Source organism: Canis aureus, chromosome 6, assembly GCF_053574225.1.
Source record: "Canis aureus isolate CA01 chromosome 6, VMU_Caureus_v.1.0, whole genome shotgun sequence".
NCBI classification, from domain to species: domain Eukaryota; kingdom Metazoa; phylum Chordata; class Mammalia; order Carnivora; family Canidae; genus Canis; species Canis aureus.
The window spans coordinates 36,373,257-36,388,911 of NC_135616.1; the positions used below are offsets into that span (position 1 = coordinate 36,373,257).

Genomic DNA, 15,655 nt, shown 5'->3' on the forward strand with positions numbered 1-15,655 from the left:
AAATTAGCACAGGCCCACAGCCCCAGGGCTCCGCTGGGCACTAAAACAGACAAAAAGATCAATACAGCAGTCGTGCCCTTTCCCTAGGGGCTCACAGTCTAGCCAGGAAGACAAATACATGAAGAGCAATGAACTCAGTCTATAACAGAAGCACCAGTGGGGTGCTCTGGGAAGACAGCTGAAAATTACAAATCATTCTCCCCTAAAGGTCAGAGCACACTTCTGTTGGCAAAACAAACCTTGCTCTAGTTATATATGGCACCAGAAATTTAAAGCTAAATTTCTTTTAAGATATTCTACTATTTACACTTTCCCTTCGATTTGCTCCTCACTCTCTCATTCACTCCAGATCAGGTGACTGGACATTAATGTGCCTAGAGCCTCTGTTTGACAATGATTCCCCAAGTTTCTAAGCTCTTCAAGAACATCCATACCTACTTCTTTCTCCCAAGTTTGGTTCTGAAGTGTTTGATTCAGGTGAAGGGCCACAACTCCAAAGTATACCCCATTCAATCAATAGATCACTCTGGCACCTCTTGCAGGGCCCTGAATTTCTTGTAGCACCCTTTTGTCCTCAAACTTGATTCAAAATCTGGCTTAGAAAACCATTCTCATGACAAATACCTTTAACATCCCTTCCTCCTTCCTCCTTCTTCCCTCCCACCCCATTGCACTTCTCTCCTACCCTAAATTTCTCAATTATGCCTGGTTTTAACCACTTGTTGTTGGGATTCAGGAGAATCTCGTCCGTTCGTCCCTTCTGCCCATAAATCTGGATGAAGATGGGAGAGTTGGTACCAGCTTTCTTCAAGTCGGTTGTCCAGACCCATAGGGACCAAGGAAATTCTGCAGAGACAGGTCAAGTTGCCCCATAAACTTTAAGAATAAAGAATTTTTCATGTTACCAGTGGGGAAGAGAAGCAAATACAGGTGTTCAGGACTGAAGTGCAGATCATATACAGGTATAGTGCTCACTCTCAGAAACTCACCAGAACAGGTGCCAATATTAGGGACCCAAGGATTCCTTGCTATTTGAAGAAGGGTACCTCAATGTTCCTTTTAATGGCAAAAGCCTATAAGTATGTTTTAGATAAGGAAAAGAGCTCCTTGTTTCCTATGTATACTCAGAGTGTACTGTGTTGAACCATCCGGTTTAACATCTAGCCCATCACAGAAGCTTATCAAATTTGGGGTCACAAGGGAACCAGCCTTGGTGCCAGGCATATAACTCTATGTGGCCTACACCTTGGAGAAATGAATTTCCCACCAGGTCCATCCCCTTCCTCTCTAGAGAAGAACTGAGAAGCAGAAGCAGACCCCTTCAAAGTGGAGTTCTTGCCCAGGGGTCTGACATCCCGGCCTCTGCTGGCCCTATCTGGGAGGCCACCAGCCTCTGGGCCCTCTCCACCTACTTTTCAGCCTCTTCTTCCTGAGAGACACCATCTCATAGAGCTGCCTCTCGATCAGCCCATCCACCTTCTTCTCATCCAGCCAGTTGCTGCAAGGAAAGGTCTGCTGGATGCCGGTGAAGGGGCATAGAATCACCACCTGTGCGGGGGGAGTAGATCACAAGTCTCCTGCAGTAGGTCCCCTTGTTGGGACTTCCTTGCAATGTTTCACAGCATCTTCATGTTAAGGGTCATCTACATTAGGATTTTTAAGGAATGATACTTTTCTTCCTGTTTCCTCTTTCATTAAATCTTAGATCAAGAAATGCCTCCCACAAGGAGTCTTCCTGCATAGATATCATCCATCCTTCAATTTATCAGCCCAAATCTCAAATTCTTCCCCCTATATACAACACCCTCTTTGAACATCATATTTATGTGCACCAGTCCAAACCAAATGAACTAGAACACTAAATTAATTCCTTATATTTATCTTGTAGTAAAAAGGTTGATCACATAAAAGGCAATGAATATCTGGAATTTAACATAAAAACAAAAAACTACCCTTTTCTGGGCTTGAACTTCATTCAGCCTTCTTTCTCACACTTGCTCTATTCTACTCACATTCTGAACTCATCAGTTTAGAACTTAGAAGTGTATCCAGCCTAAGGCACTCACATTAGATATGTCCAAAGGAATGTTCTTATGACACTACAAAATTTTCTGTCAGTCAAGAGCTGACTGTTCATACTACTAGACTCTCAGCTCTGCCTTCTTTTTATTTTCTAAAGATTTTATTTTTTTATTCATGAGAGATAGAGAGAGAGAGAGGAGGCAGAGACACAGGCAGAGGGAGAAGCAGGCTCCACACAAGGAGCCCGACGTGGGACTCGATCCCAGGAACCCAGGATCACACCCTCGGCCAAAGGCAGGCGCTAAACCACTGAGCCACCCAGGGATCCCCTGCCTTCTTTTTAACTTAAGAACTAATTTGACCCTATCCCTGATCAAGCATTTTGACTACCCACTGTCTTACCAGTGCTTGTTGTTGTCAGTTGTTCATGGTTACTACCATTGACTATAATTTCCTTGCATTGAATTATTACCCTTAGAAATACCCAATTATCTCTGAGAATTCAACTGAGACAATCTGGCCATCAAAGCTGTGTGAAACCTTAACTTATAAACACCAAGAAGAAGGGAGACAAAAAATCGGGGGAGGGAAGTTTGTACCTCCTACACCTCCCAGAGAAATTCTCCTCCTTCAAGATAAATGATGGCTCAGAGTCTCTGGTGGTAGTCTCTTCGAACACTTTAGTCCTCTGATGCAAATGTATTAGCAATTAATATAGTCACCCTAACATGCATTCAACATATGGGAAAGCTGAGGCCTAGAAAAGGGAATGAAGTGCCCAAATTTGCAGTTAGATGGTGGCAGTACCAGAAGCATAAATGCTCCTAACTTCTAATTATCAGTCTGGGACCTTTATACCCATCAGCAAGAATCTCAGCATTCCTATTATGGCTGAGGTCTACTAGGACCCATTATTGTGCTCCATCTTCTATTCTAAATATTTGACGCAACTCCATATTCAGAAATGGATCTACTCACACACAAAATTGGAGGGTACCCATGCAGGGTGATCTGGGGGCACAGAAAGTTCTAATCACCAATAATTACTTAACAGTCTGTCTTTCTTTCCTCTGAACAAATCCTGCGGTTGTTTCCTCCCTAGTTTACTCCTGAATTGTTCTCTAATGGCCACGTGTGTATTAGTCTTGTTTCATCAACAAGATGGCAAAGTCCTAAAAGGCTGAGGTTGTGTGTTCTCACTTTTTATGGCTCCTCCAAACATAGTTCTAAGTATAATTCCAAATATAGCTAAAAATACTTGTTAAAAGTTCTACTTCAGGACTGGATAGTACAACAAACTAGGTAGTCTGAAAAGCTTCCCACCACTGCAAAAGACCCATAGGCCAGATAAATAACACAAAATATCCTTTTATATACATGGTTGAGCTGACAAGAAGTTACAGAAAAGGCACAAGGGTCAGCAAAATTCAGAGTAAGCAGAAGCCAAGAGATCGGGTATACGTGAATGCTGCAGTTGGTGCTGCACCAAATGCAAAAGGCAATACCACACACTCAGGAAATCAATAGCCACTTGAGAAGCAGGAGACTAGGCCTTACATTTTGCAAACTGGAGGATCTGAACTACAAACCCTGTTAAGCAGAAACACTTGAAGGAGCTGCACCCTCAGAAAAAAGGTAGGCAAGGAAATATCTGCAAAGTGAAGCCTTTCGTCTCTGCCTTTGCTCCAGACAGATAATAATAATCTCCCCTGAGAATCAGTTACTATAAGCCTGATCACAGGCAGGATAAGGAGTAATACACATAAACCTAGATGTATTGAAGAGAAGCATCAGCATGTGAAAAACAAAGAGAAGATAAGAGCACCAGGAGACAAAAGATAGCTGATAGCAATTAGACTAACAGAAACCAGAAAATACTTGGGCAATGGGGTGCAAATTAACTCAATCTAGAATTCTGTACTCTAAAATTATCTTTCAAGAATGAGAATGAAATAAAATTTTTTTCAAATGAACAAAAATAAAGCCTATCACCAACAGATTCTAACCAAAGGAACTTCTGAAGCATATACTTCAGAAAGAAGAAAATGAACAGCAGAAATAAAGTCTGATGCAAGAAGAGATGGCAAGCAAACAAACTGGCAAATATGTAGGTAAATCTACAAAACAATATTTAATGTGTGGATTTAAAAATAATTCCAAATATAGCTAAAATACTAGGCAAATATAGCATGTGACCTAGATGCAGGGTAATTAGAGATTTTAAAGATCCTTGTATTATCCAAGAAGTAGAGATGGTGATTGAATTTTGGATTTGCTACATTAAGTATGTATGGTAAAGTTGCAATAGTAATCACACACACACACACACACACACACACACAAACCACCAAAAGAAACCCCCAGAAATAGTGCATAATTTCTAATTCACTACCAAGGGGGAAGAAACAGCCAATCCAAAAGAAACAAAAGCCCTAAAAGCAGAAAAACAAATATGCCAGTAATTACAATAAATATAAGTGGGCTAAATTTGCTAGTTGAAAGATAGATGGCATCAGATTGGATTATAGTAAAGATTCAGTTCACCAAGAGACTATACTAACTCTGGACTTAATAACATAGCCTTACACTATGTACAGCAAAAAATTGTTACCTCTACAATAAAAAATTGAAATATCTACCACTGACATGGGAAATTGCAACACATCTTTCTTAGTAATTAATAGATCAAACAAAATGCTAGTAAGGAAATAGACAATTCAAATAACAAAAGTATTAAACTGAATTTAACATATAAAATCAAAATATTAGATTCAGCTCTTGGAATGAATACACAAATTGAACATACATTGTAAAATTTACTTTAAATCTTTTTTTTAAGCTTTTATTTATTTATTCATGAGAAACACAGAGAGAGGCAGAGACATAGGCAGAAGGAGAAGCAGGGAGCCTGATGCAGGACTTGATCCCAGGACGCTGGGATCACATCCTGAGTTGAAGGTAGACACTCAACTACTGAGCCACTCAGGCATCCCACTTTAAATCTTTTTAAATGGCATCATACAGACTATGTTTTCTGGTTAAAATGATGTTAAATTAAAAATAAATAACAAAATATAACAAAAGAATATGTATTTGGAACCTAAAAATCACACCTCAAAATAACTAATAGGTCACAGGAGAATTATAAGTGAAATAATAAGAACCAAAAAACATAATTCATAAAAGGAAAACATGAACAAATTACCTTTCATCGGCATTAAAAGTTTTTGCTCTTCAAAAAGTATTGTTATGAAAATGAAAGTGCAAGTCACAGAGTGGGAGATTATATGTATACACCACAGGTAGATACAGCATATCTGACAAACAACTTATATTAAGAATACATGGATAATGCTTATAAATTGATAATAAAAAGATAAAAAATTTAGATAGGAAAATGATATCTCACAAAAGACATACAAATGATCAATAAGCACATAAAAATAATGTTCAACCTAATTGGTAATCAGAGGCATGTAAATTAAAATCATAATTAAATGCCATCATGCATTTATAATATCTAATTCCCATTATAGTGTCTAAAAAATTAAAAGATTGACAATATCAAGTGATAGTGAGGTTGTGGAGCAACTGGAATTCTGATACATTGGTAGAGGGCATACAAAACAGTATATAGACACTTAGAAAACCATTTCAGAGATTTTTAAAAAGTTACATGTATATTTATCATAGGATCCAGAGATTCCATTTAAAAAAAAAAGATTTTATTTATTTATTCATGAGAGAGGCAGAGACAGAGGGAGAAGCAGGCTCCCTGTGGGGAGCCCAGTGCAGGACCTGATCACAGACCCTGGGATCACACCCTGAGCGGAAGGCAGATGGTCAACCACTGAACCACCCAGGCATCCCCAGCTATTCCACTTTTAGGTATTTACCCAACAAAATTAAAATATGCTCATCCAAAGACTTGTACATGATTATTCATAGCAGCTCTATTCATAATAGTAAAGAAAAACTCAGACAAACAAAAAAACAAAAACTGGAAATGGCCCCAATGTACATGAACAGTTGACTGAATCAATAAATTGTTATATATTCTAACAATGAAATACCACTTAGCAATAAAAAGAATAAGTCACTAATATGTAAAACAACACAGATGAATATTAAAAATACTGTACTGAGTGAAAGAAGTCACACACATACATACACATACACAAGTACATACTGCATGATTCCATGTATATTAAGTGCTAGAAGGACAAATCTAATCTTTCGTGACTGAAATCAGATTAATGCTTGGAGTTATAGAGATTGAGAGGGAGCATAAGAAACAGGCTACAGAGACTGAATCTTTCTACATATTGATTCCAGTAATAGTTACACAGTATTTGCATTTGTTAAAATTCACAGAACTACATGGTTTAAAACAGTGTGTTTTGTTTTATATCAAGTATACCCAAACACAGTTGAGCAATAAAATTAAACTGAATGATAAAAATATTCCATATTGTAACATGTGGGGTACTACTCCGAGAGTAAGTTATAGTCAAATGATTATATGAGAAAAGAAGGAGGCTAAAAATTAATAAGCTAAGAATCCAACTTAAGAATTTAGAAAAACAGCAGCAACAGAAACTCAGAGAAATTAAAAGAGATAAGAACAGAAACTAACAAAATGGAATAGAGATAAAATGGAATATAAACAAAGCCAAATATTGATTATTAGAAAGAGTAAATAAAATTTTGTGGGAATATTTTTAAAAAGCAAGAAGGCATAAACAAATGATATTAGAAATAAAAAGGGGGTCATAATTATAGATGCAGCAGAGGTTAAAAAGATAAAGTAATACTGTATATGACTGAAGTCATAAGTGCCAATACATTGAATCTATGAATACACAAATTCCAAGAAAAACATAGCTCATAAAATAGATTCAAAGTCCCCTGGATGGCACAGTTCGTTAAGCAGCCGACTCTTGGTTCCAGATCATGTCATGGTCTCAGAGTTGTGACATCAAGTTCTGTGACAGCTCTGCGCTCAGTGCAGAGTCTGCTTAAGATTCCCTCTCCCTCTCCCTTTGCCCCTTCCCTGTTCATGTATGCTCATTCTCTTGGTCTCTTGCTCTCTCATTCTCTCTCTAAAGTAAATAAATAAATCTTTAAAAAAAAAACAGATTCAAGAAGAAATAGAAAGCCTGAAATTCTATGACCAGCAAAACAAAAACAATTTGTTTAAATCAGTATTTTCACACACACACACACACACACACACACACACACAATCCCAAATAATTTTGCAAGAGACTGGAACCAAACTTTTGGGAAACAGATCACTACAATTTTATACACCTTCTTTTAGGAAAGAGAATAATTATCATTTCATACCAGGATCAAACTTGCCAAGGATGAGATGAAAAAGGAAGATTAAGGGCTATGCTTCTCATGAACATACAAAAAAAATTTATTTTATTATTTTATTTATTTTATTTCTTAAAATATTTTATTTATTTATTCATGAGAGACACAGAGAGAAGGCAGAGATATAGACAGAAGGAGAAGCAGACTCCTTAAAGGGAGCCTGATGTGGGACTTAATCCCAGACCCCAGGATCACACCCTGAGTTGAAGGCAGATGCTCAACTACTGAGCCACCCAGGTGTCCCAACAAAAATTTTATTTAAGATCTTGGCAAACCAATTCCAGAAACTTGTAAAATTAAAATCCATTATGATCAGGTTTGTCTTAAAGAAATTCAGTTGGTTTGCCATTAGAAAATGCAGTCATATAATTCACCAAATTAATAAGAGAAAAGCTTTATGATGATTACACTAAGTGCCGATAAAGCATTAGATACAATTCAACAATTCATGACAAAAAGTTTGAACAATACAGAAAGAGAAGAGAATTTCCTTCATCTAATCTAAGACTCTCGACCAAAACCCCTCAACAATCATAGTTAAATAAGTAGAACATTAGAAGTATTTCCTTTAAAATCAAACCCAAAATAAAGATGCTTAGTATTAACCCTTCTGTTCAGCATTGTACTTCTAATGTGGCCAAATAAAAAGATTAAATATAAGCTTTGGAAAGAAAGAAACCAAACTGTCATCATTCACAGACAATATGACTTCCTATAAAAAAACTTTCCCAAAAATCTATAGACAAATTACTATAACTAATTAGAGTTTGGTAAGATGGCTATTTGTAAACTCAATGTACAGAATTGCTTCTATTTCTACATCAGCAAATAGTTTAAAATGTAATTTAAAAAATTTACATTTAAAATTTACATTTAAAATTACATTTTAAACAGAAATCAAATATAATAGCAACAAAAATTGTAAGGGCTCTATGAATATATCTAACAAAGACATGCAAGACCTTTATCAAGAAAAAATATGAAACTATATTGAAAAATGTTAAAGGAGACCTAAATTTTAAGAGGTATACAATGTTCATAGATATAAAAACTAGCCAGATATCAATTCTGTTCAACACAGTTCTTCATAGAACTTGGCAGGAAAATTCTAAAACTACCATGGAAGGGTTAAAGGTCATGAATATTAACACATTCCTGAGAAAAAAGAATAAGATGGGCAAATTTTCCCTAGCAGATAGCAAGACTTAGAATAAGATATGAAATGATGATAGTGAGTATTGTATTCATGTAGAAATAAATTCAATCAATAAATAGAACAGACAAGAAAGCTCAGAGGCAAAACCATATATCTGAGGAATTTGACAAGACCAAGTTGCCAAGAACAGTTGAGAAGAGTTACTACTTAGTAAATCAATGATTCTGAAGCTTCCTTAATGATAAGAATTATCTCAATATCCAGATTAACTGGAAATTCTGAGTCAGTAGGTTTGAGTTGGAGTGCAGGAATCTGTTTTTAAGAGGATTCCAGGTTTTAAAAAGCCCTTCTATAAATTCACTGAGACATATGAGTATCTATACAGAAAAAAAAAAAAAAACACGAAATTTTGGACCCCTATCTCCCACAAAAATCAAATCCTGGTAGATTAAAGGTGTAAATATGTAAATAGGAATACCAAACTTTAGAATTTTTTAAAAAAGATTTTATTTACCTATTTGAGAGCGAGAGAGGAAGAGAGAGAGAGAGAGAGCATGACCAGGGGGAGGGGCAAAGGGAAAGGGAGAGAGAGAATATCAAGCAGACTCTGTGCTGAGCATGCCCCGATGTGGGGCTTGATCCCATGATCCTGAGGTCAAGACCTGAGCCAAAACCAAGAGTTGGATGTTCAAAAGACTGAGCCATCCAGGTACCTCAAACTTTACAATTTTTGGAAGAGAGTACAGAAGAATATCTTAAGAGCTTTAGAATAGGTAAGATTTCTTTTGACAGTACAAAAAACATTAACCATAAAGACAAAAGTTAATAAGTTAGATTGTCTCTAACTTAAATCTTCTCTTCCCCAGAGAACACCATGAACAAACTATGAAAAGATACTTGAACATACACCATCAACCAAGGATTAGTATCCAGATTTAATAAAGAACTAAAAGTAAATTCAAAGATAGATCAGTCAATAGAAAAATCAGAAAAAAAAAAAACAACCATGAACAGGCATTTTATATACAAAGAAACATGAATAGCCAATAAAATTATGAAAAGATATTCAAGTTTAATAGTAATCATGAAAATAAAAATTAGAACCACAGTGAGTTCATTTTATAACCTCTGAAATGGTGAAAATGAAAAATTCAGGCAACATCAAGTGTTGATGAGGAGGTATAGAGTAAAATGTCTCTTACACACATCTGACGGGAGAGGAATAGAATGAACTGCTTTGGAAAGCAATCTGGCCTCCTTTGAAAATGCAATTATCAGGCAAAGCTGAAGATTCACTTACCCTGTGACCTAGATTTTCCCTTCCAAGAAGCTCTTGTACATTTGTGCAAAGATAAACACACGAGAATGTCATGGTAGCATTTTTTATAACAGCAAGAATCAGGAAACACAACCACATAATTTCCGTCAGTTAGAGAACAGACAAATGGTGATGGATTCATGCAACGGAATGGATGGGACATCGGATGAACTATAGCACCTGTTACCAATTCGGATGAATCTCTGTTGCATACTGTTGACTGAAAACTGCTGGCTACAAACAACATATACGTAAACACAACTCACATGCCCTTTGGGGAAAATAAAATTTTATGATTTCAGAAGGACACGGTGGCAGTTCAAGAGTATTGGAAATGTTCTATATCTTAAGTTGGAAGGTCAACAAGACTGACATTTGTTTTCATATTGTCTCTATCTTACTTTTACTGTGTATACATCTTCAAGCATACGTATCCCACCATGCAAGCTCATTTTCAAAAATACTTGTTGACTGAGAGTTTCATAAGCTGAAGTGAAACAGGACACCAAGAAGCTGGACAGCTTATAACTACCAGCTAGCACCTGCATTTGGCCCTTGGATGCATGCGCAGAACAGCCCTCATTCCTGACCATAAGCAAAACAAGGTGGATGGGCGTGCTACCAAGCCAACTGCCCCCATGAAAGGGACTGCCCATGTGGTCTGTCACTGGTCCAGAGGAAGCGGGAAGCAGGAAGCAGGGCAGCATTTCTATTTGTAAGTTAAAAAAGCAAGGGGTTGAATCAAGAAAGGCCTCCCTCACTGGGAGCATCCCTTACCTTTTCACAGTACCAGCCTCTGTTGACGCCCACATTGCCATGCCCGATGGAGACCCGACTCAGGGGGCTGAGGAGGACAGCCAGCTCGATGTGGAAGATGTCCATGCGGCCACGGTCAAACACACCGCCTTCCAGGAAGATTTTGCCGCTGTTCTTATTCCCTCTGGCCCCATACATGACCAAGTAGATTTTGGATTTGGTCCCAGCCCCCCGGACATCCCCCGTGAAGATGGTGACAACGTACGAGATAGCTGGTGTAGAAGCCACAGGGGAAGGGAAGGTTAGCGCCAGCTGGTTACAAAATCCCACCACACTCTCCCCTTCCTGACCACCGCCTCCCTAAGCCCTCCCTCCTCCATACACTCTCATTCCCAGATGACATCCAGTGCCCCTCATTTATCTTTTTCAGAGTCTGTGTGTCAATGTATTTGAGTTTTGGAATAAACTACAGGTATTACTATAAGAAGCTTCCAGCCTGCCTTACAAAGACTAAAAAAGAGAACGAGAATTTGAGTTGGCTAAGAATAGTACTTGTTATTAACATTAATTACCACGTGCGTAATATTAATAGCTGCCGGATGAATTCTGTTATGTCTGATTTAATTATAACAGTCAACTCTATTAACAGAGATTTATATTCAGGGCTATCTAATTCATTTCGCTTGCTCTTTTGCTCATAACTTAAAAAAAGGAAACTTTTAATAGAGAGCACTAATGTCCTCCCCTTCACTGCCTCACATGGCGGGATGAAGGGGGTGTGAAGGAAGGAGGGAACATTGTTGGTGGGCCATTTGGGGTTTTCATCAGTCAGGAGGCAAGATGAGGACACGAAGTTCTGGGCAAGAGCCAGCAAAGGGCAATTAAGCCTTGAGATGGGACTGAGAAAGAGAAAACACCAAAAACAAATATCTGGACAGGAAACTCTGCTAAGGTCTGGCCACCTTTCATTTTGTCCCGGAGTCTAAGCCAATGGCACTTTGGTCCTTGTTCATTCTTCCGTGGGGGCACACACCCCGCTCCCCTCTCCTCAACCTCCCCTCAGCCCCAGAGCCTAGGAAACCTAGAACATATATATGCCCATGGCCCAGACTACCAGCAATCCCCTGCCTCTGATGGCCATGCCTCCTGCTCCTCCACCACTGGACGCAAGAGAAATGTGGGAAAGGGGTCATAGCAGACCCATCTGGTATCTGTTTTTAAGTAAATAATTTATAAACCTCAGTTACAAAGGACATGTGAGGCTGAAAGATGTTGGAGCAGGGAAACATTGGATCTCCTGAGAGCTGTCGAGGTCTGTGTAAATGTCCAGGGAGGGCGGGTTCAGAGGGAGGGATGGCTGCACAGGGAAGAGAACTGGCATCACAAGCAGAGCAGAAATATGTTCTAAAGAGAGAGAAAGAGTAAGACCAGTGGGGGGGGGGGGGTTTGGGGTGGGGGGAAGCCGAGCTGAAGACAAGTGGACAAGGGGGAAGGAGGTTAACAGTCTGGGCCATAGATTCAAGAAAGAGGGTAAGGTGTATGGATGGAGGGAGGGTGGATATGTCAGCTGGAGCCAGACCATGGAGCACTGTGCAGACTGTGCCCCAGAACCTGGGCTTATTCCCTATGTGGGGGTGAGCAAGGGGAGGCTGCACAGCAGAGCATGTTCTCAGAGGTACACATTCATGACACTGGTTTTCTCAAACATCCATGAACCCCCTGGCTAGAAGTTGCAGATTTTCTGTGGAATTCACAACAGGCAGATGTTCAGGTGGCAGACCAAATCCTGGATCTGTCACCAGCTCTGTGACCTTGGACAGGCCTCTTCCTGTCTCTGTGACTCAGTTTGCTCATCTGTGAAATGGGGGCAGTAACAGTTCCTACACTACAGGGCCACCATATTAAAGGAGCCAGAACAGGTCAGGTGCCTCGCAGGGATCCCAGAGTCTGGCAAGTGCTCAATAGTAGGAGGAGTTAAGAGCAAATCCATATGCTCGTAAACATCCACAGTAGGCCTTCACATTCTGGCTTTATGCCCTGGGAAGTCAGCATGTCCTCAGGGCCATCTCCCCACCTCCTCTGGCATCGGCAGAGCCACAGGCTCCAGCCCAAAGGAGCAGGACACTTTCAGGAGCAGGAGGAGTGGCTATAGCTCCCACTTGGTCACAGACCTCCAGGCCCACAGATGAGAACACTGAGCCTCCAGCAGAAAGTGCAACATCAGCCAAACGGGCCTCCCCTTTCATAGGTCCTACCTGTGGTCTCAGCTCCACCCACTAAGATATCCCTTTGGATTTTGCCATCATCTTCGTCCAAGGCCAGCCAACGGTTAAGTGGGAAATCATATTTCCTTTTGTTCCCAATATCTTCAATGATAATCTGGGAGAGAGAAGGGAGAGAGGGAAAGACCAGGGTCAGTGAGGACACACCTGGGGATCAAGTCCCTCCACCTCTTGAGTGCCCTCGAAGAATCCAAGCTCCCCTTCTTGGTGGCCCAAGAAAATCTTATCACAAGGACATGCCCACTGCAGAGCACGGAGAGGCGCATGGGATGACTGACAATTACCTCCTACGTGAATGACTGACTGGGCCCTCTTCTGCTGCAGATCATTTTAAAAATGGGATGCAGGGAATTCAGCAGGTTGCGGCCCAGGAGACCCACCTGTGAGGCTGGATTTTCGGACTGCAACCAGAGCATCACCTTCCCTACCTGCTGAAGGTTGGGATCCCAACCTTCTTGGTGAGAAACAGAGTCCACACAAGGAGAACTACGAGCCCCACACCAGGCACACAGAATCCCAGGATCTGGTGATCAGGTCAGAAGACACCAGACAGGAACAGGGAAGCCAGTGGAGTCAGCCATCTGGAATGCTTCCTTCAGGGCACTCACAAGTAAGCAAGACCGGCCAGGCTGAGGTGAGGGTGTCTTTCAGAGTTTGCAAAAGGGCCGAGGGAGGCCCTCCCCAGTGTCCCAGGAAGCCAACTGAAAACCCACTCTAAGATAATGCCTAGAACACGTCCTCAGTCCTAGCACCATGCAGGCAGAAGCATCTGGTGACACACAGAGTGAGCTGAAACACAGAAGTGTCTGCCCAGATGTTCCTAAGACTGCCCAAGAGGTTGCAGGGGGGACTCTGATTTCAATGAAAGACCCATTTCCTAATATTGAAGTGTCTGCAGCATGTAAACAGGGCACACATGGGCTACCTGAAGGTGTCTCACCTTGTTCTAATCCTGTGTTTGTAAAGGAGCTTTCAGAGCTGAGAATTGTCTTCCTGAGGACACCACCCCCCAGGGGGAGCCAGCGGCCTGAGCCAATGCCTAGAAGCCACTGTCCTACCAGGCTTCTCTCCTCAGATAAATCAACACTCGGGCATTGGTTTATGAACCAGTCCCTTGTGAGTCTGGGTGGTGTGAGTCTCCCCTTCAGAGCCTGCTGACTTGATTGTCTGTACTTTTCAAGCAGAGCGCCTGGAGACGGCTATAGCACAGCCCAGAGGGGGTCCTGCTGCCGAAGTCTAGGGTCTCCCAACCCTCCTCCCTGCACATTTCCTTTGCAGCATTTGTCTCTGTGTTGGGGGAAGGTTGGGGAGTCAATGACAAAGGTCTGAGGCCTAATCTCCCTTATTCTGACTCTCACAGAGTTGGAAAAGCAAAGTGAAGAAAGATAGGACATAATTTAACCAATAAGCTGTCAAATCTACTAATAAACCTAAATGCACAGATTCACCATCTCTGTCTTTAAATATTCACAGACTAATGTGCCAGCCATTACTTCGAGAGCCCTAGAGTGCCTGCCTTACAGCGCATGGTGTCATCACCAATAAAGTTTATGGAACTTCTTGACCTGACAAGTTTAGCTCACCTGAAAAAGAGAATGTGTACCACTCTACACCTCTACAGGACAAAACCAGCTGAATCACAAAGGAAAGAGATCATATTTGAACAGACTTTTTGAATAACCACCAAGACTCTAAAACCTAGATTTTCCAAAAACACTAAATAGAAAGAAAGGCCGACAGAGAAGATAAAAGCTTAAGTGCTGGTACCAAAGGTAGAAGAGTCTGTGAACAGCTCTAAAAAATTTCCAGACACATATTAAAATATGGGAACAATTATCTACGAAAACTCTAGGCCACAAGATCTACAAGATGAGGCTGGAGGGGGCTAGTTCCTGGAGACGAGGGAGATAGAAACACCCTTGCCCATGACTGATGAAAGAAGCACACACCTGGAGACTGTGTGTGCATGTGACACATAGACAGACAGACCAAAGCAATGACCAAATAAAAATGAAGAGTTAGTACCCCCTGAAGGAATATCCTCCTTTGGAAGACAAGCCCGTACCTTCTCAGAGGTGACAGGAAGCGCAGAGGTCATGAGCCCCAAGGGCGGGGAGATGGATGGCAGCCCGAGAGGCCTGGCCACTACAAGTTACTGTCTTCAGCAGTGACAAGGGCACGGCAGAGCCATAAGGCAAGACCAGCAGATGGGAAAAGCCGAGAAGGTTACACTATGGTGAAGGAGACGAGGAAAAGGTAGAGCTGCCAAGCGGGGGTCGTCTGTCCCCTGTTCTCTACCATGGTTCACAGACACACCCAAATGATCCACGGCCTCAGGGCTTGCCTTTCGGGCCCCCTCCCCCACAGCATAAGCACACCCACGTGAGCACATGGAGTGGGGCCTGGGGTCAGTAGGTTTTAGATGGTGCAGCGTGTCAGCCGTGATCCCTAGCAGGTCTCCTTGCTCTGTATTGGAGTAACGTCCCCCAGTTTCATAGAACCTGATTGGAAAGAGGCCTGCTCTGTGCAAAGTGAATTCTCTCCTCCTGATGCAGAGCAACGTGAGGAGGATGAGGTCCCCTCCCTCCAGGCCGCGTGCTCAGGAGCCCAAGGTGCACGCAGGCTGAGAGGCCCACAGAAGGTACCCGCTGTGTACCGGCCACGGGGCAGACAGTGCAGAAACCGAGCCTCTGCTTTAAAGATGCACGTATGTTATCCGGGAAACATGGCCCGTGAGCC

The 15,655-nt window shown here is 41.2% G+C and overlaps 1 protein-coding gene across 1 annotated transcript in view; it reads right to left on the reverse strand.

Annotated features, from left to right (window-relative positions):
* LOXHD1 (lipoxygenase homology PLAT domains 1) overlaps positions 1 to 15,655 on the reverse strand; it is a 167,246-nt gene that overhangs the window by 101,194 nt on the left and 50,397 nt on the right. The window contains exons 7-10 of the mRNA XM_077900660.1: positions 12,890 to 13,013; positions 10,656 to 10,906; positions 1,413 to 1,548; positions 686 to 846 (exon numbers count right to left, since the gene is read on the reverse strand). Of these exons, the coding sequence (XP_077756786.1) occupies positions 686 to 846; positions 1,413 to 1,548; positions 10,656 to 10,906; positions 12,890 to 13,013 (672 nt within the window). The remainder of the gene's footprint in view (positions 1 to 685; positions 847 to 1,412; positions 1,549 to 10,655; positions 10,907 to 12,889; positions 13,014 to 15,655) is intronic.